Source organism: Clarias gariepinus, chromosome 6, assembly GCF_024256425.1.
Source record: "Clarias gariepinus isolate MV-2021 ecotype Netherlands chromosome 6, CGAR_prim_01v2, whole genome shotgun sequence".
Taxonomy (NCBI): Eukaryota; Metazoa; Chordata; class Actinopteri; order Siluriformes; family Clariidae; genus Clarias; species Clarias gariepinus.
Genome location: NC_071105.1, coordinates 16580653 through 16607370, shown reverse-complemented (window position 1 = coordinate 16607370; position 26718 = coordinate 16580653). Strand labels below are relative to the sequence as shown.

General features: G+C 37.3%; 2 protein-coding genes across 2 annotated transcripts in view; both read right to left on the bottom strand.

The window, feature by feature from the left end:
* Nucleotides 1–152: 152 nt before the first annotated feature.
* On the bottom strand, nucleotides 153–13608 carry rad54l (RAD54 like). Its single transcript, XM_053498803.1, has 18 exons — nucleotides 13333–13608; nucleotides 13129–13227; nucleotides 11760–11864; nucleotides 11477–11537; nucleotides 10578–10713; nucleotides 10396–10465; nucleotides 9736–10024; nucleotides 9497–9621; nucleotides 9176–9326; nucleotides 8495–8621; nucleotides 7205–7279; nucleotides 6620–6750; nucleotides 6314–6424; nucleotides 5787–5910; nucleotides 5101–5179; nucleotides 4424–4603; nucleotides 4156–4319; nucleotides 153–630 (listed from the first exon to the last, which is right to left on the bottom strand). Exons 1-18 carry the CDS (start codon nucleotides 13333–13335, stop codon nucleotides 429–431), a joined length of 2232 nt encoding a protein of 743 aa, XP_053354778.1. The 5' UTR covers nucleotides 13336–13608; the 3' UTR covers nucleotides 153–428.
* A 3818-nt stretch (nucleotides 13609–17426) lies between these two features.
* LOC128526852 (neurturin) overlaps nucleotides 17427–26718 on the bottom strand; it is a 32012-nt gene continuing 22720 nt past the window's right edge. Inside the window, exons 3-4 of the mRNA XM_053499036.1 lie at nucleotides 26024–26159; nucleotides 17427–19186 (exon numbers count right to left, since the gene is read on the bottom strand). Coding sequence (XP_053355011.1) covers nucleotides 18762–19186; nucleotides 26024–26159 — 561 coding nt within the window. The 3' untranslated portion in view covers nucleotides 17427–18761. The remainder of the gene's footprint in view (nucleotides 19187–26023; nucleotides 26160–26718) is intronic.

Sequence of the window (26718 nt, the reverse complement as noted above, 5' to 3'; positions counted from 1 at the left end):
GATACACTGCCTTGTATTGAGCACAGCAGCAAGGTGAGAGGCAGAGTCCTCATGTTCAGTGACATATGTATTTTTTTTTTTTATTATTCTGTAGGATAAATATAGCTGTGGTAGCAAACGAACCTAGTATGAAAGGGAATTCGAGAAATCCTTAGTTTTACTTTACAGTAAAAACCCTGCATAGCAACCAGAAATGGACAAAATAAGCAGTATTTTATTTATGACAGGCATTTATGGGCATCAACATTAATAAAGACAAATTAAATGTACAGAATAAATAAAAAGAAATAAACAGAACAAGAACAGTTATGCAGGAATCATCTTGGTTGTGTGACCAAAAAAAAAAAAAAAAATTGTATTCTTTTTGTCTTAGCAATTCTGATAATGAGACATATGACATGTAGGGCTATCAACATGTTTTAGAGAATTTAGACAACTCCTCTCTGGTCGTGGTGAGAGTTCTGGTGGAAGACAAAGGTCACGGCTTTGTCCCAGGAGGCCTGGAGCACTGCGTCCTTCAGTCCTCGTTTATCTGCACAATGATGCCAGTACGTCAGGTTGCTGGTGCAGTCAGAATCATCAGGAGGCGGCCGAATCTGACGCCCCTGTACACAACGCTGACAGCGAAACCTGAATAGAGGGGGGAAAAAGGAGGCATTTCTTTTTTTCCTTCTTCTTTTTACATTCCACTTAAGAATTACACCATCTGGTAAAAAATTATGCTATTACCACAATTGAGGAATATGTTCAACCAGCTGTTTGACTTCACAGGAAATAAACAAATCACAGCACAACTTTTATTTAGAAGCTGAAGATTCTTGCTTCGTAAAACATACCTTATTCAATTAAATTACTTTGAATTAAAAAATGTTTGGATAATATTTTGGAATAAAAATATTGTTTCTAAAGGGTAGCAATCGTGTTCATCATTGGTGCAAACTTGAATGATTTTGGTGCTGGAGTTACATGACTAATGTAGTTAACAATTCACACAAGTTTAACCACCAGGCATATTAGAATCTATAAAATACAGGTCCTTCTCAAAAAATTTGCATATTGTGATAAAGTTCATTATTTTCTGTAATGTACTGATAAACATTAGACTTTCATATATTTCAGATTCATTACACGCAACTGAAGTAGTTCAAGCATTTTAATTGTTTTAATATTGATGACTTTGGCATACAGCTCATGAAAACCCAAAATTCCTATCTCAAAAAATTAGCATATTTCATCCGACCAATAAAAGTAAAGTTTTTTTAATACAAAAAAAGTCAACCTTCAAATAATTATGTTCAGTTATGCACTCAATACTTGGTCGGGAATCCTTTTGCAGAAATGACTGCTTCAATGCGGCGTGGCATGGAGGCAATCAGCCTGTGGCACTGCTGAGGTGTTATGGAGGCCCAGAATGCTTCGATAGCAGCCTTAAGCTCATCCAGAGTGTTGGGTCTTGCATCTCTCAACTTTCTCTTCACAATATCCCACAGATTCTCTGTGGGGTTCAGGTCAGGAGAGTTGGCCAATTGAGCACAGTAATCTCATGGTCAGTAAACCATTTACCAGTGGTTTTGGCACTGTGAGCAGGTGCCAGGTCGTGCTGAAAAATGAAATCTTCATCTCCATAAAAGTGCTCCAAAAACTCCTGATAGCTAGCTGCATTGACCCTGCCCTTGATAAAACACATTGGACCAACACCAGCAGCTGACATGGCACTCCAGACCATCACTGACTGTGGGTACTTGACACTGGACTTCAGGCATTTTGGCATTTCCCTCTCCCCAGTCCTCCAGACTCTGGCACCTTGATTTCCGAATGACATGCAAAATTTGCTTTCATCCGAAAAAAGTACTTTGGACCACTGAGCAACAGTCCAGTGCTGCTTCTCTGTAGCCCAGGTCAGGCGCTTCTGCCGCTGTTTCTGGTTCAAAAGTGGCTTGACCTGGGGAATGCGGCACCTGTAGCCCATTTCCTGCATACGCCTGTACATGGTGGCTCTGGATGTTTCTACTCCAGACTCAGTCCACTGCTTCTGCAGGTCCCCCAAGGTCTGGAATCGGTCCTTCTCCACAATCTTCCTCAGGGTTCGGTCACCTCTTCTCATTGTGCAGCGTTTTCTGCCACACTTTTTCCTTCCCACAGACTTCCCACTGAGGTGCCTTGATACAGCACTCTGGGAACAGCCTATTTGTTCAGAAATTTCTTTCTGTGTCTCACCCTCTTGCTTGAGGGTGTCAATGATGGCCTTCTGGACAGCAGTCAGGTCGGCAGTCTTACCCATGATTGCGGTTTTAAATAATGAACCAGGCTGGGTGTTTTTAAAAGCCTCAGGAATCTTTTGCAGGTGTTTCGAGTTAATTAGTTGATTCAGATGATTAGGTTAATAGCTCGTTTAGAGAACCTTTTCATGATATGCTAATTTTTTGAGATAGGAATTTTGGGTTTTCATGAGCTGTATACCAAAATCATCAATATTAAAAAAATTAAAAGGCTTGAACTACTTCAGTTGTGTGTAATGAATCTAAAATATATGAAAGTCCAATGTTTATCAGTACATTACAAAAAAATAATGAACTTCATCACAATATGCTAATTTTTTAAGAAGGACCTGTATATATAGGCCTACTGTACATTAACTAAAACTATAGAATACCTGTCAGTTTATTATATTTACTAAATATTTATTTGGACATTTAATTAGCCTCAGAATTAGCTAAGTTTTGGGTGAATGGGTCAAAATTATTTAATTAGTTATCACTGAATTTAATGTTTATACCTTATTCAATTAAAATTCTTTTAATTAATAGCATATTTTTTCAGAACAAGTAGGGAGAAAAAAAATCATTTTTCAATTTAAGAGTCACTCAATTTTTAGTTAAACACACTAACATTTTTTTTAAAACACCCTTTTTCCAGCTAAGAGGTTAAAATAGATGTTGGCAGATTAGATTTTCAGCATGTCGGTCTTGTCAGGGATCAATTATTTTACAATTCCTACAAAACATTTTGAATCTGATCTGAGACTTGCTGGCCATGTCACCGAGTTGAGATAGCTTTCCTAAAGAGAAGTTTTAGCAATTTTTGTTCTGTGATAAGATGCATTATCATTCTAAAAAAATTATTTCATTATCACCAAACCTATTTTCCATTAATGGAATGAGGACAGTGTTCAAAATTATAAATGCACTGTACACCAGTGAATTCATAAAACTAATTGGCACTCTGGTCCTTTAACCTGACGTAACCCTATTTCACGAATTAATTGGGATATTAATTTCCTCAGTTTGTTTCATTAGAACAGCACCAGACAAACATTCCCATATTATCTTTGTGGTCAGCGTAGATTAAATTGAAATTTTAAATAAAAGTTTTAAATGTTTTTCATTGGATTCATGATTCATCACTAAATATTAGTTTCATTCAATCATCCACGCTCCATGGTTGCTTGTCTTCAGATCACTCTAACCATGTTTTTGTCTGATTAGATTTTAGCGCTTTATAGTTTTATTTGAATTTTCTATATTTTGTTTCCACCCAGGAGTCCTTCATGTAATCGTCTATGTAAAACTCTTTTGCTTCCCTACGATTAGCCAAGACCGACACCATGTCTGTAAGCACTTTCTTAACTGAATCATTTGCACACCCTTTCGCTGGTTTTAGAAATTACAAGGTTATCCCATCATTCCCATCTCAACATTGAATGACTTAATTTGTTTCCCCTCTAAAAAATACCATCAATTAAAAGTAAAAAACTAAAATGTTGTTTTAAATCATGGTTCATGAAGTCAGATTGTTTAGCTATTACACCAAAATTGCTTTGTGTCATATCTTTGATTTATTTATTTGCTACAAAGTAAAAAATTCTGTGTGAACACCCTCTAAGTGTCTCTCATTCATCAGTTTTGTCAGAGGCTGTACCACTGACAGTATGGTATTTCATTTGTCAGGGGAACGGCTAATAATCTCTTCAATTCCAAAGCTGCAACAGCTTCCAGTGCTTTCAGCTGTTGCATACTTTTATATGATCAAAGGTCATTTATAATAATAAAATGGAAGTTGAATTGGATTATTACAAAAATGCATCTGAACAAGTGTGAATAAAAAGCTATTTAACAGTGTGTACTCTAGTGTAGACGCTGTGTACAGTATGTATACCTGTCGTGTGTGTCGCTGAGTGTGTTCTCGTTGAGAGTAAACAGCTCCCTCAGCTCCTCCAGAGAAAAATGTCTCTCTACATCCTGCTCCTCATCCACCACACAGCTGCTCAGAGCCTTCTTATGAGCCTGCCTCTGCAGGATCTTCTCCTCTATAGTCCCAGTCTACACACACACACACACACAGCATCATCATACAGTTTTCAACCTATTTATAAGGAATCAGTCAACATAAAAGGACATCTTTGTGTTTAATGATCATTACTCACAGAGAGCAGTCTGTAGATGTAGCATGTTTTTCTCTGGCCATCACGCCACACCCTTGCCATCGCCTGCTCGTCATTGGCTGGATTCCAGTCCGGGTCAAACATTACCAACCGATTTGCCCCGATAAGGTTAAGGCCACAGCCGCCAGCCTTGCTACTCAGCATGAAGATGAAATCTGGGCTCTAAAAGAAAGAAACGGGTGGAGGTTAAAAATGGATTATAGAACAGTATTAGCAGTTGCTTAGGCCTTCAAGTTTAGTAGTTTCTCTGTAAATAAACTAATGTGTATGTTGAGTTGTAAATCTTTTTTTGCTTCTACTATTTTCCATATGCTTCAGGTAATCTGGTGAATTTTGCGTCTCCAGCTCTATTACCAGCTCTATTTTCTGCGATTGTGGAAGGTCCAATCTGAACTCCCCAAATCTCTCCAAACCAGTTTATGCTCATAAATCAGGTCGGCTTCAGTGCTTAATCTCCCCTGGATACAGTCTATTTCTAACTTCTAAGAGTTGCTGTTGTAATCATAAAGCCTATGGTGCTACTTTGTGATTAAAGGTCAATATCAATTCTACATCTGGAATCTGCTTTATAAACTTTCCCTGGATAAAATCATCTGATAAAAAAAAATTATGTAAATCAAAATCCATAACTAGAGGGGAAAAAAGAAGTTAGGACTTACAGAAGGACTGTTAAATCTTTCAACAATCTTGGCTCTCTTTTTAATAGACATTGTTCCATCCAGTCTCACGTACAGATATCTAATTTAACAATGAAAACAGTGACAGTATATTAACTAGACAGTTAAACCACATACGTTAAAGCAGCATCTGAAAAAACAATCTGGAGCATTGAGCATGGCTTTTAAAAAAACCTAAGAATTTGCAGAAAATAATGTGCAGTCATTATTGTACTCACTGAACAATTTTTTATGCAGTACAAGGTGCCATAACAAGTGATTTAAAAAAAATGAAATTGCTGTTGCATATTATGCCTCCTAATAAAGGTTATGTGAAGGTTTGCTCAAATTCCCATGAATAAGTTGTGGTTAGAAAAAAGTGTAACGACAACAGTCAAGGGATAGTTGTGCTTTAAAAGCAGGCGGCAAACACCTTTGCTCATTTGTAATGAATAAAAAAACTTGAATCAAAGTAAAATCTGGTAACAGGTGATGAAATGTTTTAGTATGTGATTTTTATATACATAAACAAAAAAAAGTTACTCAAATAAAACTTCTCTCTATCTTTATTCTTGCCATCACTATTATTTTACTACTGATACTGATGTTAGTATATCAGTTATCATTATACATATTACCTCCAAGAGTCTGTTTATGAAAGTTGTGAATAAATTGTGTTGCTTTCTCACTTGCGAGCACGGCAAAGCTTCTCAAACAGGTCTAGCGTCTGTGTGTAATTGGACACCAGCACCACTTTATCACTGGTTGTCGTCCGTGTCATTGCCAGAATGTAGTCGAGCACCAGCATCTTTCCTGAAACCAAACAGTAAAAGGATCACAATCATTCAACATTTAAACAACATCTAACACCTAAGCACATATATTAGGAGTGTAACAGTATGCATACTCGTGATCATACCCTTCAGGATACAGGATGTTTGGTTTGGTGCATGTTGTGCACGGAGATAATACAGTTGAGCTTTAACTGGTGCTAGGTATTGAAATTAAATGAACATTCAGCACATCACTAAGGACTTGCTTCTATTCTTAAACAAATGAACAACCTAGATACCTAGACTAGTATTTTATTTACTAAAGAGAAAGAAATGTGTGTGGTTTTAAAAAATTAAATGCATAATAAAATTCAATTTCAATTTTTTTTTTACTTCAACATACTGTAAAACCCCTAATCTTATACATAAAACTCCCAGCTGACCTGAAAGCTGTGGTTCGACAGCTTTAGTGGAGTAACCCGGTGGGAAGAGCTCCAGCGCCCCAGCAAAGCCTTCATCCCCCCCCACACACTTCTCATAGATGAGTGAGGGGTCTGAACAAACAAACAAACAAAAAATAATTTATTTTACTTGGAATTCAAATTACAATAAAATAAAAATAACAAAAATAAATCTGGCTTTCAGTTAATCCAACTAAGAGAAAAAATGTCCCTGACTGTAATTCTTTCTTGATCAGAGGTGTTGACAAAAAATGTTGTACTGTATAAAGCAGAAGTGTTCCCACTCACGATTGCAGAGCTTTTTAAGGGAGGTGATGGAGGATAGTGAAGACACGCTGATCTTGCCCTGCTGAAGAGTCTCGACTGGCTTTGCCTGCTTCAGGAACAGATTATAGAGCTCCTTCTGCAGAGGAGTCAACCTGCACAGCAAAGTGACCAACACACACACACACACACACACACACACACACACACACTTTACTCCTACTACTATTACTATTTTAAAAATTATTCTAATAAAAGTGAAATAATAAAAAAAAAAACAATAAAAAGAAAAGACATCAAACTAGAAAAAAATCAAACTTTAAATAGATAATAATAAAACTAAAGAAATGTTAAAAATGTGTCACTTGATTTTAAAAGTCTACGTCACACAGATAAACATTTTGCAAATTAGCATACACTACAACTAAATAATGTTGACAAAAAAAAGCATGTCATACTTTTCTACATTTTATGTTTTGCAAGTTTGACCACACACTAAACCACACGCTAAATATAAACATCAATTTGTCACATAAGCACGGCTTATCTCCTTTTTCTCATACGACTATTCCATATAAAATCGTTGTAAAATTCAGACAAATGCATTACCTGCAGCAAACGACTTGTTCGACTTTCACAGGGAGATATTTAGACAGAATGTCAGAAGTCCTCCTAATCAGACACCTGCAGACACAATCAGTAAATATGTACTGTAGAGCTGAAAAAAAGTCTGTTTCATTTACTGTTTGCAACAAAACTCTCTCTCTGGGGTAAAGGGGATGTCTTTACTGTCCCGCAGACAAGTGTTTATGATTATCAATTAGTATACACATACCAGGTGTGACTACTGCTTCAAAACTCAAGAGTTTCTTACATTTTTAAAAATAAAATAATTTAAAAATATGCAGGCTTGTTTTCACAGTACAGCTGTAGGACTCGAGTCCATTCTTGGACTCGGACCATTATCTGCTCTTGAGATGTTTTTATTGGCATTTGCACTCCGACTTGTCTTAGTCTTGGACACTGGACTTGTGAAATATGTTCTTGGTCTTAACCCAAAGTTTGGAAAAATAATGTCTTTGTGTTGTCTTTTCACTTCAAATAAAGTTTGACCAGCTATGATTCTTTCTTCCAGAAAACATATCAACATAGGTACAGTGCATGAACTAAAACCACCTAATTAAAGTACAGCCTTGGCCTGCTTTTATTAGTCCTGTTTGTATATGAACTTGATTTGACTTCATCTTAATCTTGACTCCATAACTATCACTTAAAAATCAATACAATTTTGTAAATCAACTGACGAATTTTATTTCTGTTCAGTTGTACTGGAATTTTGCAGCTGACACCAACTGATCTGTTTCCTACATGTAATAAAAAGCAAGAACCAACTTACATAATGTTTATATTTTAAATTATAAAATGTTAGTTCAGCCACAATAAACTAGAACTGCAGGAGAATCCAGTGTGTGTCTGTGAAAGCGGGTGAGGGGGGAAAGGATAGGATCTCCTTAATGACATGATTAATAAATCACTGCATGCACAACCTACGTTTATTAAATGTATGTTTGTTAAATGAATTTAAGTTAAGCCTTTATTCATCACACATTCTTTACTGTACAGTAAAATTCTTTGTTTTTTAAAAGAAAGCTGGTGACAGAACCAGGGTCAGCCATTATATTTCACTCCTGGCTTAATGACAGCATTAAGGGCCTTGCTCAGGGGCCCAACCTCAGCAATGTGGTAGAGCTGGAGCTTGAACTGCCAACCTTCTCATCAGTAACTTAGAGCCATAACACACTTAGTATCTGTGGGTAGCACTGCCCCAGTATTTATGTACTGAGGTGAGACAAGAACAACATGATAGACAGTGAAAATTCTCTTTGACCAGTATCTTACCTGTTAACAATGCTGATGAGCTCTTTTAGCTTTTCCTCCCCGATATCACGCTCTTTATCACTAGCATCTGCATCACGGCCTTTCAGAATGGGAAGCTCAAAGCGTTTTTTAAATTCCTGAGCAGTACCTACAAGAACATGTGACAGTTAATAGTTTGAGCTTAAAGATGGCTGAATGTCCAATAAAGAAAACAACTAGCAAAATATTTCCTAGTCAGAGAGTTTGGCCAGTGCAATTTCACACCAGGCATACAACTGTTGGCTGCTATCAATTGGTAGACATTATTACACTATATGACCACACTGTAGGGCAACGTGCATGAAAAGATTTCCCTTTATGTTTGTGTATGTGTATAAAAACAGATGTACGAGATAAACCTAATAAATTGGTCAGTGACTAAGCAAAGACCTCACATGTTCCAGCGGAAACACCCTAGTTTTCTCTTTTCCAAGCTGATATTTCTTATACGATAAATTACGAGGCTAGATTCCAAGAAATGAGCACACACTAAGTAATATCTAGAAGTGACACAGATGTGAGTTTTATTACTGACTCCTCAGCTGTTGTTGCAAAACTTGTGGTGACTAAACTGTGGTGATTCATTAAGAAAATGGACATAAAGATTACATATTTGCTGTGTTTACATAATTTAATATACACTGTATGTTTCTGAGCGCATACCGAGGATTCCAGAGTTGACAAAGTGCACCAGGCTGAAGTACTCGAGCAGATCGTTCTGAATGGGCGTGCCGGAAATCAATACTCTGCGCTGAGCATTCATCGCATTTAGTGCCTGGTACGTCTGATTATCTGAGTTTTTCAGCCTGTGACCCTGAGCAGACACAAATGACATCTGAAACTCTAAGATTCTCCAAATTGCCTAATTGATGCTATGTTCACAAATATTACAGCTGCATAATTTATTAAGAAATGCAAAAGCTGCCAAAACAAATAACACACAAATTATAAAGTCATAATACACACAAGATAGACATTTCATACCTCGTCACAAATTACCAAACCGACTTTGCCTTTGTGCAGAACTTCAGCATGGAGACGGAACGTTTCATATGAAATAATTAGAATGGGAGTGGGAACTCTCAGACCTTGCTGGGAAATGAAGTTCACTGAAATACAAAAAATATTAGAATAATTACAACAGTCTCTCTTAAGTGCAGACAGTTTCTGATACAATACGCACATTGCTGTAGTAGAACTCTAAACAATGATTTTTTTATTACCAAGCTTCCCATCTATTTCTTCCTTGGAGCCACCATCAATAGCCACAGGCTGAACACGTCCCCCTAGCCACTTCGCCACTTCATTGTACCAGTTTCTGACAAGGCTGGATGGAGAGACTACAATAGCTTTATCGATCTCAGGCTTGAAATCAGGACTCTGCTTGAGGAGAGTCCACATGAGCGTGATGCACTGCAAGGTCTTCCCCAGTCCCATCTCGTCAGCCATGATGCAGCCATAAGAGTTGGGGATGCGTCGTCCTGTCACACACTCCCAGAGGAACTTTACACCCTGAAAACAGCACAACACGCCGATAGATTGTTGTAACGCCCTGGATCTAATAATGTTGCAATATATTACACAGGGAACCTTTTAGTGAGTTATTTTAGGGTCCTTATGTCCTACCATTTTCATAGAAGGTTTTGACCAAATGATACAAACAAAAACTATGTTAAATTAAATAAGAAAGGATGGTGCTTATCCTTACATGATCATACAGAAGCACATGTACCATGTGACTACTATTCTTTAAAAAGTTAGATAAAATGTACACGGACATCCAGACAATTCATCTGATAGTCTTTTACAGACCCTTTAATTGTGACACTCCTGTTTGACCAGTGTGTTTCAAGGTTGTTTTTTTAGCATTCATGATATCTTACCTCTCTTTGATGGGGTCGTAGAACTTTAGTAAGTACAGGATCCACCACAACGTGCACAGGCAGCTTGTCCCTGCAGGATGACAAGTGTTTAATAATTACAGATATAAAAGTTAAAGGATATACATTTTGTATATAGATGAGAGCATTATCAAGACCAGACTGTTAGATGGTCAATGACTGACTTTTCTGTCTTGATGAGGTCATGATGCGCCAAAGCTGGTGGCTCATAAAGAACCAGAGCTCCGTCTTCAAAAGGATCATGAAGAGCTTTTCTAACGCCTGACCTCTTCAAACCCAGAGCCCGCAAACCCAGCGGACCTGAAGGAAGAGAATATAAAAATATATATTAATTAAATAAAATAATTCTACATTAGAGACAATCACAAGGACAAGTTTTACAAATCCAAGACAGCTCAGTAAGGAACTACTATCCTGGGAAGGAAAAGAGGGAAATTTCATCAACAGACCATAAAGTTAAACTAAGACCATCTGCTAAGATGTGTTAGCTTAATGGGACAGCCAGTGCCTTATTTGAGCCTCAGACAAATTTTGGACTGCTTTTTTGCACAGAAGAAGACTTTATCCCCTTTATTGCTAATTTAATCATGCTGTGGGTCAAAAGATTATTATTTTGTCTGTAAGCTTGTGTGTTATTTTTGTTCTGACCTGCCAAGGGATTACAGAAGCAAATTACCATCAAGCTCTAATCCGGTATGGTGCATCAAATCTAGTTTAATGACATTAAGATGAACTGCGTATGTCTCTTTTAAACATAGAAATAAATAAATTAATTTAGTGTCAATAAAAAAAAATATTTAATTGACTAAAACCTATTATAACATGCATATGGGCAGATGAATACTGTTTTAAGACTGCCATGAGAAATCCTGAACCTTTCCTTTAAATTCGGGAAAGTGTGTGAGAAGGGAAAAAAGAGAAAGATGTGAAATTGATGATGCAACAGCATTCAAAGACATTCTTTACATCTAGGTGTTTTTAATTTCTTGACAACAGATTGGTGAAGACCCACATATGGCTTTCCACACACTGATTTATAAATGCACACACTGCAAACACCTACCTGTGTAATTAGGGATGGGAACCTTGAAAGGTCTTGCAAGGATACTTCGAATAAATGCCTCCTATTAAAAAAAAAAAAAACGGTCACAAGATTGTATGGAATAAAAAAAAAAAAAGACAAGAATTGTAAATATTGGAGAAGGACAAGAGGTTCAATATTTAAAATTTTGTCATTGCTCTTATAGAAAATTTAATATTTCTATATTTACTTAAAGTCTGTCTCTAAAATATGAACCTTGTTAATGATTTATCCATGAAATTGATAAAGGTTTGGGATGCCTTACATGCTCGTTGCTGTCCACACACAGAGGCCGGTTTGTGACCTGGGTCAGAGGCTTCCTAAATGGAGACATGTAACTCTCTCTGCAGTCTTTCTTCCTTTTGTTTGTCTGTAAGAGTATATTTAATAATAATAATAATAATAATAATAATACAAATTATAATAATCATAACAATAAACATAATAGAAAAATAAAATGCCTAATAATATTTACTGGATTTACGTTCAACCTCACTTTATAAATGGTCAAAAATAAAAATAATTAAATTAAACAAATAGACTTCTAATGTTATTGGAATTGGGTTAAGTAGCTTTCAACACATTATCAAATCCTGAAAGGACAGTGCTGAACCATGATAATTGTGAACCATCAACTTTGTGGGAGAAATGTGATCTAAATAATCATGAATAGAGATCACTTAAACACTTGGTGGAGTTGCATAGTAAAACATAAAAAAAATAAATCAACAGGTGAAAACCATAGCTATGTTAAACAGTGAAAGTAAGAGCATTTACACACACACACACACACAAAGATAAGACTTTCGAGCAATGAAAGGTCATGGTGTCTGATGAGCCTAGATTGACACTATTCCAGAGGGACGGGTGTGTCAGAGTAAGAAAGGATGGGAATGAAGTAATGAAAAACCACTCTTTCACAATCAGAGTACTGAAATATTGCCATGCCATCAGGGAAGAAAGAAAATAACTCAATTGATGTAACACCCTGCTCATTCAGTACATTCTTGTCATCAGTTAACTTTATTTTATCTAAAATCTTTAGTCTAGACCGGACCAACTGAAGCAACACCAGATCATAACACTGCCTCTCCAAAGGCTTGTAAAGTGGCTATTCCTCAGGATGTGTGAATCTCTTGATTTGCTTCCCCTTCTTATCCTGATGCACCCATCACTCTAAAATAGGGTCAATCTGGACTTATCAGAGGAGTGTGCATGTTCTGCTCATGCTTGGTGGGTTTCCACTATATGCTCTGGTTTTCCCACAATCCCAAAGGAAAATAGGATAGGCTAATTGGCATTGCCCGTAGTGGGTAAACGAGTATGTGAGTGTGTTTGTGTGTGCTCTGCGATGGATTGGATGTATGGATGGGTGCATCCCACCATGTGCCCTAAGTCTCTGTGGCCCCCAGAAGCCTGTAAACAAGATAAAGCGCTATAGATGAGTAAGTGAGTGAGTGATTCTGGCTTTAATTGTCTTTGTAGCTAGTGATTCTGTTATTACCTATTAACAGAGAAATAATTCACTACATTCATTTTTGATCCAATATCATGTGGCTGCTTACAGGAAATGAAGTTTACCAATTTCACAATGTAAATATGGAGAAATACGTTTATGGATCTTAGTTACATACAGCTCCAAACTGCCAGTCTTCATCTTCATCATCATCATCATCCGATGAGTCGTCTCTCTGCTTCCTCTTGGCGAGCTGACTGGGCGCAAAGCTTCTCCTCTGAAACAACACGGCTTATTCATTCATTTTTATTTATTTTAGGTGACTGAAATGAGCTATTTCATGCCAGATATTATGTTCTACATTAAATATACGCTCACTTACCATTCTGATTTCGAGACGCGGATGAAGAGGGTCTAAAGGGAGAAGCTCACCCTCAGTCAGTTGCTATAGCAAACAGAGCTAGCAAGCTAATTACTAATGCTAAAACAACCGCCTAGTGTTAGGATTAGAGTTATCATTGTTAACGCGAAATATAACGCATCAGCTTGTTCATTTATATCGTATAGGTCAATACATACAGCTAAAGTATTCTATATAATTTGGTAAGTTTTGAAAAGCAACGGTCTTCAAGGTCCATGATTTGTTATTAAATATCCCGCGTCCGCACAAGTGAGTGACGCTATTGTACGGGAAGCCAAAAGAGCCAAAAATCTCACAACGCGTTGCTGAAAATAAGGAACGACTGTTTAATTGCGTTTAGTCGGTCGTGGGTTTGCAGGTATTTCTAGAAAAAGCATCTTACACACAAAATTTTGCTCAGACTGGCATCAGTTTTACATTCCAGATGTGTCTCCAGGGCTCTGTGCAGAAGATTTTATACTGCAGGAGATTAAAGCCACTTCATAATAAGCATGAGGGAAATTCACTCGAATGTGGTTGAATGGTGTAGAAGTGTTTATCATTGCGTTTATAAATGTATCAGTGATATAATTTTTTTTTATTATATAACACAGTAGCATAGTGGTAAGCACTGTTGCCTTGCACCTCCAAGTTCCAGGTTAGATTCCTGCCTCAGGTCTGTGTGCATGGAGTTTGCATGTTCTCCCTGTGCTTGGTGGGTTTCCTCCGGGTTCTCCAGTTTTCTCCCACAGTACAAAGTCATGCAGCTTAGGCTAATTGGCGTTCCCAAATTGCCCGTAGTGTGTCATTATGTGTGTACCCTGAGAGCGACTGGAATCCCATTCAGGGTGTACCCTGCCTCGTGACGAGTGAGTGAGTGAGTCAGGACACACACAAGGTCAGCTGTGTAATTTATTATTTAAATGTCATTTTTAATTTTTACTATTTTAATTTTATTTTCAATTCTAAGCATCTAATAATTATGAGAACAGATATATGAATACAACAATAATAGATATGTTCTGGCCTTTTTCCTGAACCTTTTTCTTTAATGAAGCATAAATGTTTTTCAATATATTTTTATATTGCATTGAGCCTTCTCTGCTGATTTCTACTGTACCAGTTTTTCTTTATAAAATTGCACAAATTACTTTGTCGCTCAACAAGATGGGACAAAAGAGCTTACAACACAAAAAACACCCAAAAACATAAACATCTTCAAAATGTAAAAGTAAAGTTAATCGGCATTCACAGTGAAAAACCAACAGTCCATATGTGCTTTCACAATTACATCAACAGATGGCGCTGTAGCCTTATAAGCTATTATAATCAGTTCCACTGGGTAACATACAGTAACAGGAATTTTATTCTTTTTTTAAGGTACCCAATGATTCATAATGTAACATCATCTAAAATCCAATTTACATAGAAAAGGAGAAATGGTTCCATAAGCTTTCTACTTACGTGGCATAAAGTGAACACAGCAAAGCTTGTGTCAAAAACAAGTCACAAAGGCCACACTAAATGAGCGGGTGCTAAAAAAAAAATAAAGCTTATAAACTGTATAATAGCCCATAAGTTCCAGGTTTGCTCAGTTTGTAACACTACTCTGAAAGACCATAATCAAATTATCACTTCCATCTGAGTAATTAGTAGTTTAGTCTGCTGACTGTTCACAAACACACAGATACACACCCAATTCTGAACAAGGTTTATGGCCTAAAGGGAAAAGAAAGTGTCTTATCTCATTATCCAGTTTAAAAGCAAGCTAATCAAAGACTGATGGTGTTGTGATAAGGGAACAAAACTGGGTGTATGTGTCAGTTTACAAAGACGTGCAGAATGTGGTGTGAGGTTCTAACTTCACAGGAAACTTTTATTTAACTTCAGTTGCTTGCTGTTAATTAATTTATATATCTAAATACTTCAGGACTTTTACACAACGACATCACATTACATTTCCACAAAGTGCTTACCCAATTTCTTCAGAGGAAGGGTGCTTTCAGGGGTTAAGAAATAAAATAGGACAGGGTTACATTTACAGCATTTGGCAGACACCTTACATTTTTATCTAATTATACATCTGAGCACTCGAGAGTTAAGGGCATTGCTTAAGGGCCAACACGGCAACTTTGTCGCTTTCAATTAGTAGTCCAATGACTTAACCACTGAGGTACCCTTGACCCATCAGGTTGAATATTACAGCAAAATCAGCTCAACGCCTTTCTCTTCAGCTCTTCTCCCCTACAAGCAGACCACACAGCCATTTATTCTAGTACAAAACTTTTATTCCTTTACAGGAGGGATGTACAAAAATAGAGTCTACGTGATGCTTTACAGTGAAATTGAAGACACAGTTGAATAATAATAATAATAATAGTAATGGCTTTGCATATTGAAATGTGTTACAACATAAAATAGATTACATTTATCCACAAGTGGACAAATTGTTTGTTTTGCATTGTGGTGCTTAAAACCTGATGAGAATACATTGTTCCTTCCATTAACTGTGTCAGTAATAATATTTTTTAAAATCCTTAAACATACAAGGAGTAAATTTAACAAAGACAGTTGATAAATTATAAGCATCTAATAATTATGGAAACAAACATACGAATACAATGATAAATAGATAAGTTATGTCTAATAAACCTTTCCCTTAAATAAAGCAGGAGATGCATAGCATCCAGTGGGGAAGAGGTGGCCATAATTCAGACTGTTCTGACAGAAAAAAAAACAATAATCTGTGCTTAGAACAGTCCAAAAATAACTGTTAATAACATGTCAAATACAGTCCTTTACCTGTTTGCAGGATCCAGACTCACCAAAAGATTTTTCCCCCTCATGAGAGTCAATGAATTTTCCCTACCCAACATTTTTGAAGTTTCATAACGGGCTTCATGTTCTGTGTTCAGTTAATGTTTGGCCAAAATGACATTTTTAAATTTACTACATTAGCCATGTTACTCCAGTGTAATGCGTAAGGAGAAAACTTCGGACATTTCTTGGCTAATTGACTACATTTGGTGTAGAAAACCTGTGGTTTAATTTTAGACTATTTAATTCCTTACAAATAAAAGGAAGCGACACAGAAAGCAACACAAACTCTAATCTTTAGTATGCAAAACAACACACAAATAATAATAAAAAAAAAAAACAGCTGATTGGGCTTTTCTTTTTATAAACCATACATACCTTCATGCTTTAAAGTTATTTTTAACATCCTTGTTTTTTTTTTTGAACGAGTATCGCATTGCGAGAGGTTCATTAGCTGGATTATATAATTTATATTTATTATTGATCGTAATAATTTCTCCATCAAAAATTAACTAAATTAATGTTTGTTCTTTATTATAACAATTTCATTTAAATCTAATTGTCATTTTATAATATATTTAAAAAGGTTTTCCAGCTTAATCTCATCTAGTTGACCAACAGGTTATTTGCATAAAAATTAACTTTGCTGTTTTGAACGGTGTCACAACCTTCAGGATCTGGCAACTGCAAGTGGATACATACTGGAACTGAAAGACGAAACCCACAGTGATGTTAATTTCTCTTGGGTCTTCTTACGACCTTTGATTGTTCCACTGAAGCCATGGAACAGTTCACAACATAGTGACTAAAAGCAAGGGCAAATTAACAAATGTATTTTAAATACACATTTAGAATGATGCCATGTAATACTGGAGACAATTTAGGATGGACAAGTCTGTTTCCAGCACTGCATGCTTAGACCACCTCATCACACCAATAGTTACCAAAACAATAAACCAATTGTATAACATAATAATGTTCTACAATATGGAAATAATGTGAAGATAATGTGAGCATGGCCTGTATGAAAAGCAGCTACTACTCTGCCTATTGTCAGTGTGTGTTCCAATATGAAATGTATAGTAAAAAAATAAAATACTAATAATCTAAAAATACTGTTAAAATGAAGTTGGGTTTGCATTAAACAATGTCTTCATACTGTCATGTATGTTTTAAGCTTGGATAATGATCCTATCAACTGGATGATGATGGACCCCTCAATGTTATATATATATATATATATGTCAGTTGTGTTCTTCTAATAGACATGTTTTAGCAATTGCTTTGTTAACCTGTGTGAAAAAAATATGATATTATAAATATTTCATATCGGCATTTTCACGATAAAAGTCCTGTCTGAAGTTCATTAAGTTAACTGATAATTACAGACATGTAGACTGAACATCTCCCCTTTAGCTAAATGTAAGACTCAGATTCTGTATATACTGTAATGCCCATTGAATGATTTACCTGAACCTGAAGTCATAGTTCTCAAACCTTTATATAAACAAGACATAAAAACACAATGCATATCATAATTAGATTCCAAATTGTTATAATAACAAGAAAGCTACAATTAAATAAATTTGACAATGAACAAAAGCCAGTGAGGTAATAAGGTAAGGAAATTATGTTAGTGTTTAATGAATCAGGACTGACCTTTTTAAAAATCATTTTCAAAAATGCTCCCTATTGTAAAATAGTTGCTAATGTAGCACTATGTGAGCCTATGCTGATGTGCATTCTGGGCTGAGGTGAAAAAGAAGCTGCTTGCATCTTCTATAGAGGTCAAGAATCTGGACTCTGTACCTTTACAAAGTGTAAACAACACAGCAATATGACATGCTTTACCATACATTATGCTGCATATGCTGGCATGGTAGAACTTGCTCGCCAAGTTCCTGATCTTGGACAAAAAATGATGTGTTCTTACTGGATTCGTATCTAGTACACAGTGAAGTTCCAGGATAAAAAGGTTAGGCCATTGTCATGATAAATATTTTAAATCACAATTAATAATTAAAATCGGCACATGTCTATTAAATACTATAGATGCCCAATTGGCTGTTTGATAACTTAGTGACAGACGCTGTTACATTAAGAAGGGAAGATGACATAACGTAACAGAATGTGGGTATGTGAGCGTTGTGTCATATCAGTTCTGCTCTTCCACAGTATAGACCCTTCTATTATGTCTGGCTACCATGTTCCTGGGTCCTAGGCAAGGTTGTCCATGGATCGTTCTTTAAAGCACTGTTAACAGTTTTATCTCTTTTTGATATATAACGTTTTTCATTTTGGTTCTTATTTGGATTGGTTCATATTCACTACATCATCACATGAGCATCCTCCCCACTCTCTCTGAGAGGAAAGCACAATCGCTTGTATCTTTATTAATCTTCTCTGCTGCTATTCCACTCCATTCACGGCACAACATCTGCATCTGTTATGCGTCTCCTTGTACAACAACCAGATGAGCTCCCCATCTGAGGTTCCGGAAGAGATACAACTTGAAGACAAATCCTTGTCTTCATCCATCCTGGAGATTTTTGAATTTATTCCTCATTTTTACCAAGCTGCTTGCTTTCCTCCTCTCATCCTACACAGCTGCAGTTGGCTGCTGAAAGCCACCGGATAGTTTGCCAGTTTGTTCTGGTGTCCATGAAGGACACCGCCTCAAAGCGTGTTGGCCTACAACATGGATGAGTGCTCACATCGTGGCCCAAGATGCTGCCGTTCTCTGTTAGGATTTTGAGCGCCATGTCATAGTTCTTCCGTGAGCTTGTGCACGACCCCACACAGTACTTAAAGAGCACAATTTCATCTGAATCATAGCCTAAGCCCAGGTCACGCACACGCATCTGTTTCTTCTCAAGGTGGCAGTCCTGGTTCGAATTTTCTTGCTGCCGCTTCCGGTTCTTGCGTTCTTTGCGGGATTTTCGATAAGCGGCAGTAACGTCTGCTAAAGAACGATGCCATCTGGCCTTGTATTCCTCTCCTTCCTCTGCCAAATATGGATCTATATGTTGAGAAAGTAAAACACAAAAGGTTTACCACACCAAAACTCTTCAAGTTTTTCACACCAAACCGCTTTTTCTGAAGTTTTTTAATTTTCATCTTTAAATATATATGTATTGTTTTTATTTCCTTAACGTGTGTATTTCTGCTGCATGTATTGTTCCTGGGGTGTACATACGAGGTGGCACACAGCATACACTTACAGTAAAATCACATTCTTATCCACTATCATGAAAAAACAGAGAATACAACACAAAAGTAACACAGTACTTGACATGCACAAGCCACAGACAAAAACAGTGTTTTAATAAAAAAGATTGCTGAGAAAGGTGAAAAATATATCATAATTGCTATCTGGTTATTTTTCCCTGCAAAGACAGAAAACGTATAGAAACAAAGCCTTTAAATCAATCTACTTAAAAAAAAATGCATCTAGAGTACTTAAGAGAATTGTATTTTTACACACATAGAAAATTGTAGTTATTATTATTTGGACACTTTTTATTTTACTATATTGTTTTTGAATGCATTTTGGTTTATATAATTTCTTTAAATGTGCCACTATTGCATAATGCTGTTAGTAATTAGAAGAAGTAAGAAATGTCTGGACCCCTGATGGGTCCTGGGATTTTAAGGCATTTATAATTTATAAATGAAAAGAGCAAGACAGTGACAGGGATACAAGCAAGGAGAAATGGTGACATATCTTTATTTAACTATATTATAATCTTTAATCTTAATTTTATTAACCTTCAACGATCTATATTATCACTTTACTCCATTTGCTTATATTTCATTTATATCCCCTATGCCAGCTCTGACCCATTGAGGCCTGAACTCTACAGGACCTCTGAAAGTATGCTGTGGTATCTGGCGCCAAGCTGTCAGTAGCAGATCCCTTAAACCCTGTAAGTTGCAAAGTGGGGCCTCCATGGATTGGACTTGTTTGTCCAGCACATCCCACAAATGCTCCTTTGGATTGAGATCTAGGGAATTTAAGGGCTGGGTCAATACCTTAATCTCTTAGTCATGTTCATTAAACCATTCCTGAACAATTTTTGCAGTGTGGCAGGGAGCATTGTCCCGCTGAAACAGTTAGGGAATGCTGTTGCTATGAAGCGGTGCTCTTGGTCTGCATTAGTGTTTAGGTACATGGTATGTGTCAAAGTAACATTCACATGAATGTCAGGACCCAGGGTTTCGCAGCAGAACATTTTGTTCACCAGCAACACAACCAGTTCTATTGTTCATGTCTCTGCTTTATAGTGGTGATCAGAGGTCAGCATGGGCACCCTGACCGGTCTACAGCTCCATCCAGTATACAGCAAGCTCCAATCCATGTTTGTACTGACACCTTTCTACCAGAGCCAGAATTCACTTTTTCAGCAATTCACGCTACAGTAACTCTGTGGGGTCAGATCAGACAATCCGATCTGCTTCTTCATTACTCTTTACCAATCTTTATGCTTTGTCCTAAGAAACTAATATACACACTATTAGTATTCATATTGTTTATGCAGATTCTCAACCCGGACTCGCGAAACAAAGGTTGATGTAGACTCGTGCAAAAGGAGACAATTTGCTCATGTAATGCAGGCACGGTTCTTGACAGATCTACACAGTCTCCTGTAACATTTCCCACATGCAGGCATCAGGTGGTGTAAGATCGGATGGATATGGGAAGAAATTGTTCTTTTACTTTTTTTATACTCGGGCCCCGTTCACGACCACTTATGTATGAGCGGAAATTATACTCAACTGTGAATACTTTTTCCTCCATCGAGAGACCCATCTACCACACAACTTCCTTTTCACTACTCAAAACATGTGTGACTGGAGATATGCCCCGTTGACAAGGCATAGCAGGAACACACCACAAGACCTGCTGGACCTGCCGCACCCCACAAGATGTGCTCTGACCTAGTTGTCTAAAAATCATAATGTGACCCTCAGCCACAAAGATCCTTACATTTGCTCATTTTTTCTGCTTCTAACATCAACAACTTTGAAAACTGACCGTTCACTTGCTAAATAGTATATTCCCCTGACAGAGTATATATTTATTGTCTATACTGCTTAATCCTGCATATAGGGTTACGGGGGCCTGGAGCTTATCCCAGGAGACTTGGGGGCAATTTGGGACACACTATGGGCAATTTGGACACGCCAATTAGTGTGGAGGAAACAGGAGTACCCAGAAGAAACCCACCAAGCACGAGGAGAACATGCAAACTCCACACACACACAGACTCTATTGAACCTGGATCCTGGAGGTCTAAGGCCACAGTGCCGCCTCAGTAATATATTTCTTTTATTAATTAAGCTGAATCATTTTATTTTTGATTTTATTATTGATTCACCTCAGATAAAAAAAAAAAAAGAATTAAAGCATGAGCTCAATGTTTGCTTGGTTCTTGTTCTATTAAGCCATATAATGTAGCATTTTGTGTTCATTCAGAAAACCTAAGCAACATGCTTCCGCAGCTGATGTGTGTTGCACCAAAAGTAAATCAGTGTGAAATTCCAACGCTTATTATCTCTTCCACTGAGGATTACTACCATAATGTAAGATACAATAAACCCCTCTTCATTCTGAGAATTCACATGCTTTGAGAACAAGCCACATCACGTTTCAGCACCTAATGACAGGAGGTTAAAACATCGGTAGCTGAGGACAAAACAAAAATATGAATCAGAATACTCCCCAAGGCAGAAATCAAAGTAATTTTCTTTCCAGAAGCAATCCAAAGAGCAATTTGCTGTGTCAAAACCTGTCACAAGCAAATTCATTCTATCTGTGCTTTTTGAGAATGCATTTCAGTCAGATCTTAAAAAATGGGCCATGTTTCCCTATCATAAAGTACAGTATACAAACTTTTAATTATGTTTGTAACAAGGGGTTAAAGTGGGATTTGCGCGGTGGGCGAACGCTAAAAGTTAATGTAGTGGTGCAGTAAAAATGACTCACCTCACACACAAGTCATGCGCTTGTGGTGGTCTGAGACAATGTTGTGCTTGATGTGCTTTTTCAATCACACAACTTTTGATACATTAGTTATGTGATGTCATATTTTGCATTACGGTTTGTTGAGGAAGTACAGGGTCATGATTCACTCGAAAGAGGCCCAGAATATTGTGTAATAACTCTCGCTATGATAAAGCAATCGGAACCAAAAATAAACAAATTGCTACTTACTGTGCCTTGACATACGTGTAATCGATTGCATTACGTGCAATGCATGAAGTGCTCTCTGTTTTCTGCCAGACACACTGCAACTCTCCATGTTCCTAAACGTACTGTATCGGTAAAATGTTAAACGGTGCAATGGCTGTCTGGCCCCTACAGTACAGTACCAGTCTGACTATGGGGCATCCCAGCGTGTTTAAAGCTCCAAATACTGAGCAGAACGTAGCATGTTGTTTTGTTCAGATTGTGCTATCCTAGCAAGAGTTATTACAGAATATTCTGGGCCTCTTTTTCGAGTGAATCACCCTGTGTCTTGATGGTACGCCATACCAGACCATTCCGGCCAACTTCATGCCCTGTCTGTTACGGACATACAATATCAACACAACAAACTAGAAAACCTACAGTATAATACACAAGGAGTGTTCAAGTCAAATTCTTGTGAATAAAAGTGTAAAACTTTATATTAGGCCTAGTTTATTCACCAAAGCCATTCTGTTTTTGCTCATACTGCTCACTGCTCCACTAAAAGTCATTAAGGAGTTGCTGGGAGGCCAGGGTTTCAAAACCTTCTGCCCTGATGCTATCCAAGCAATAGTAAAATGCAGGATAAGTGCATAAGTGTAGCAAGGGATTGTACAGAGAAATGGTTATTTTACTTTCATAACTGTGGTCTGTTATTCTGCACAATTAAAATTCCTGGTTTGACTTGAAGCACTTTTATCCAAAGCAATTTATAAAAGAAGCAGAATAAATTCAAGCATACTCACTAGTTATGGGTTAAGGATCTCATTTAACTGCTGACATGATTCACTCATCACTTACTCACTCTCTTTAACGTTTATTCTGTTCATGGCCTGGATCTTATCCAAGGGGACTCAGGGCACTAGGCGGGGTACACCCTGGATAGGATGCCAATTTATCACAGGGCACAAGCACACACACTGACACACACAACAGGAAATCTGGAGATGTAAATTAGCTTACTCGTCATGTCTTTGGACTGTGAGAGAAAACTGGAGCACCGTGATTAAACCATGGGGAGAACATGCAAACTCCGCACACACAGACCCAAAGCCGGGACTCTAACCCTCAACCCTGGAGCTGCAATTCCACAATACAACTAACCAACATGATTTGAATTCAATTTAATGCCGACAGTACATTTATCAACAGGACTGGGCTTTAGATTTAGATCTTTAATAAGCAAGACAGATGTGACGGTGGCAAGGGAAAACTTCCTGAAATTATGTGAGGAAGCAAATCTGAACGTATCCTTCCTTGATAAACAGTGGAACCATAAATCGTTACAGTATTAAGTTCCTGGGTGCCCAAGGCTCAGTAATACACAAGAAGAGAGAACCATCAAACTTTTCAGATTTTAATCTGATTAAGCAATTGTGAGATCTGACCTTCTGACCAAGTTTGATCCATGGAGGGCCCAACTTGTAACTTACAAGAATTAAAGGATCTGCTGTTAAATTCTTGGTGTCAGATACCACAGCACACCTTCATTGGTCTTGTGGAGTCCACGCCTCAATAGGAGCTGTTTTCTTATTACAACAAGGGCATACACAATGATCCTCAGGTGGGTTTAATGTTATCACCTTTGTCCCAGAAGACACGAGACTGAACAGAAATCTCCATTTTTCCATTTGGTTGTATTATTGCTCAGAAGAAACTGCTGAAATAATAAGTAAATGCCTATGGGTATAACCTACAAAGAGTGGGAAACACTTCCCTGGACTACACCCACAACCATCAGACCTTATTGAATCTATAATACCACCTTATCTCCATGGCCAGAACTAGCTCTTGCTTGAGTCTTAAAATGGAAATACCACAGAAAGATCATAAATAATATCTAGAAACATAAAACCCGACTGGGAACTAAAATTAGTATGGACTCACAAACATCTGGGCTTACTCGGTAGGGAACATAATGTTACATTCATAACCGCTTATCATAATCTAATCGCGTTTAAATGATTTAACATATTGGCTAACAGCACTGAACACTGATGGCAATAAAGCAAAAAATGCAACAGCATCAAAGAATAAGATCCACAGAGTCTTTTAGCCATTTAAAATTGTGGGATTACTGCATGTACAGGGTGTCCAGAAATGTTTTGCTATCCTTTCGTAGTCTAACAACATTTAACATCTCGCTCAAATTATCTCAAATTTGAACAATAAGTGTAAAAACTAACTTTAAAGTTGAGTGTTTTACTTTTGGATCGGGCATGCCAGTGATACAGTAATGACGATGTGCTGTTGAAATGCCCACCACATTCACCTGACTTTACACCTTGTGATTTTTTCTATGGGCCTACAGTATGTGAAAGGACTGGTCTTTAACCCTCTTCTTCCTACAAGCCTTGAGGAACGCAAGCAGAGAATCATTGAGGCTCTGGAGAATGTTACGCAACTTATCCCACAGTGTGATTGACAGGAGCTGGACTACTGATTTGACGTGTGCCATGTCACAGGCAGTGTGCATATTAAACATCTGTGAAGCTTTGTGAAATCAGTTATAAAATCTATATCCGTTTGAATATATTGTTGGAATTTTAAAACATAATTTTTTTTTTTTCAACATGAAGCCTACTATATTTTCCTTTGCCTAGGACAAGTAGTTACTCAGATATTCATATTTCAAATAATGTCTGTAGTAGTGTATACAGTATTTACCACTTTAGCAGACATAGTTCCTTATAATGTATGGTATTTACATGCTGCTATGTAATAAACAGTGCACATCCTGCACGTAAGCTCTTTTTTTAATAAGCAAACGCACTAGTGCTGTTTCCCCTTCAGACAAGAAGGACACTCTCACACATGATGTGGCCTCCACAGAGTCCGGATCTCACCGCACTGAACGCCTCTGAGATGTGCTTGTAAAGACTTTACATCGTGTATAAACATAAATGCCGAACTATTCCATAAGGTTGCCAAAGCAACGCGTGAGGAAAAGCAGGCCAGAGTCAAAGCTGAAGGCAGTACAGTGAAATATCAGAATAATGATTTTTGTTTTCTTTTGTACACTCGAAGAGCAAAATATCTAACATCTAGACAATTTCCACCACTGTAATCTATCTGCTGCAATGTACACTTTATTTATCAAGGCAGTGAATACTGTAATTCTGGTTTGTATCATCATTGTTATGATGTTGGCTACCATTTGAGAGATCAGGATTAACGCAGTTACTAGTTGGCCTTCATGCACTGTATATGTTTACATAGTACATTTACTGTATACACAGCTTAGTATATGGTTTAGAAAATAGTGCATAGTGTATGAATAATACAATTACAGCATAGAGTGCCTTTAAAAAGTCTATCACTGAACTAACTGCATTTCCATATTCATACAGGTTTCTGATTCCTGAACAGGTACATGCCATGGGAAAGATGAAGAAGGTGGAAAAGAAGAAGAAACATAAGTTCATTTTCAGTAGTTTAAGCAATCCAACAACAAAAAGACAAAAGAAAGTCTATTCTCCCAAATTAAAAAACATTATGCAATAACCAGATGTGTTCTGTGTCATTTTCACTGCTATGTACAGAACATGATTTACCACCTTTAAAAAATCTAGTCTAAAATATTAAACTAATATGGTATAGTACAGTAGGTCTGGACTCGGGACTTACCGTAAAGTACACCCCATGGAGGTCGTCTCGGCTCTTTTCGGGCCATGAGTGTGGTGGAGTGTGATTCTTCCCTTTCTTCTGCAAGTCTCTGTCCATCCACAATCTCCAGCAGACACACACTTACTAGGAGAATCACCTGGAACCACATTAAATTACACCAATGTATAAATATGTTATTAAACCAGAAGTCCAGACCAACACAAGAAATGTAACTATAACAGACATAAGACACACACTGGGCATGTGTTAATGTAGCAGGTACATCCACAGGTAGCAGATGTGCAGTGAATGTTTGAGAGTATATGCAATAATCACTGTCAGGAAAATGCAGGTCACTGTGGCAAAGCATCGCTTAACAATGTTGACTTTGATGAGGGAATCATGGATAAAAATGGATAAACTAGACTTAGACTTTATTTTCCCCTTTAGGAACATGGAACAGCTCGGATTTTAGGTGAAGTGCTTGTGCTGTACAAGTGGTGCTTATCATGAAGTACGATTCATCAGCAACATAGAAATTGGTCTGGTAGCCTGCCCATGACCTTAAAGTTCTACAAATACTGTTTATACATATTTACAAAACTATCTATTAACATCCATGTTAGAAAAAGACCAAGGTCATCATTATGAACAACTCCCACTTAGTGTATTGTGGATTGGGTCCATGGACAGCACGCAATCTCCATATAGCCCAA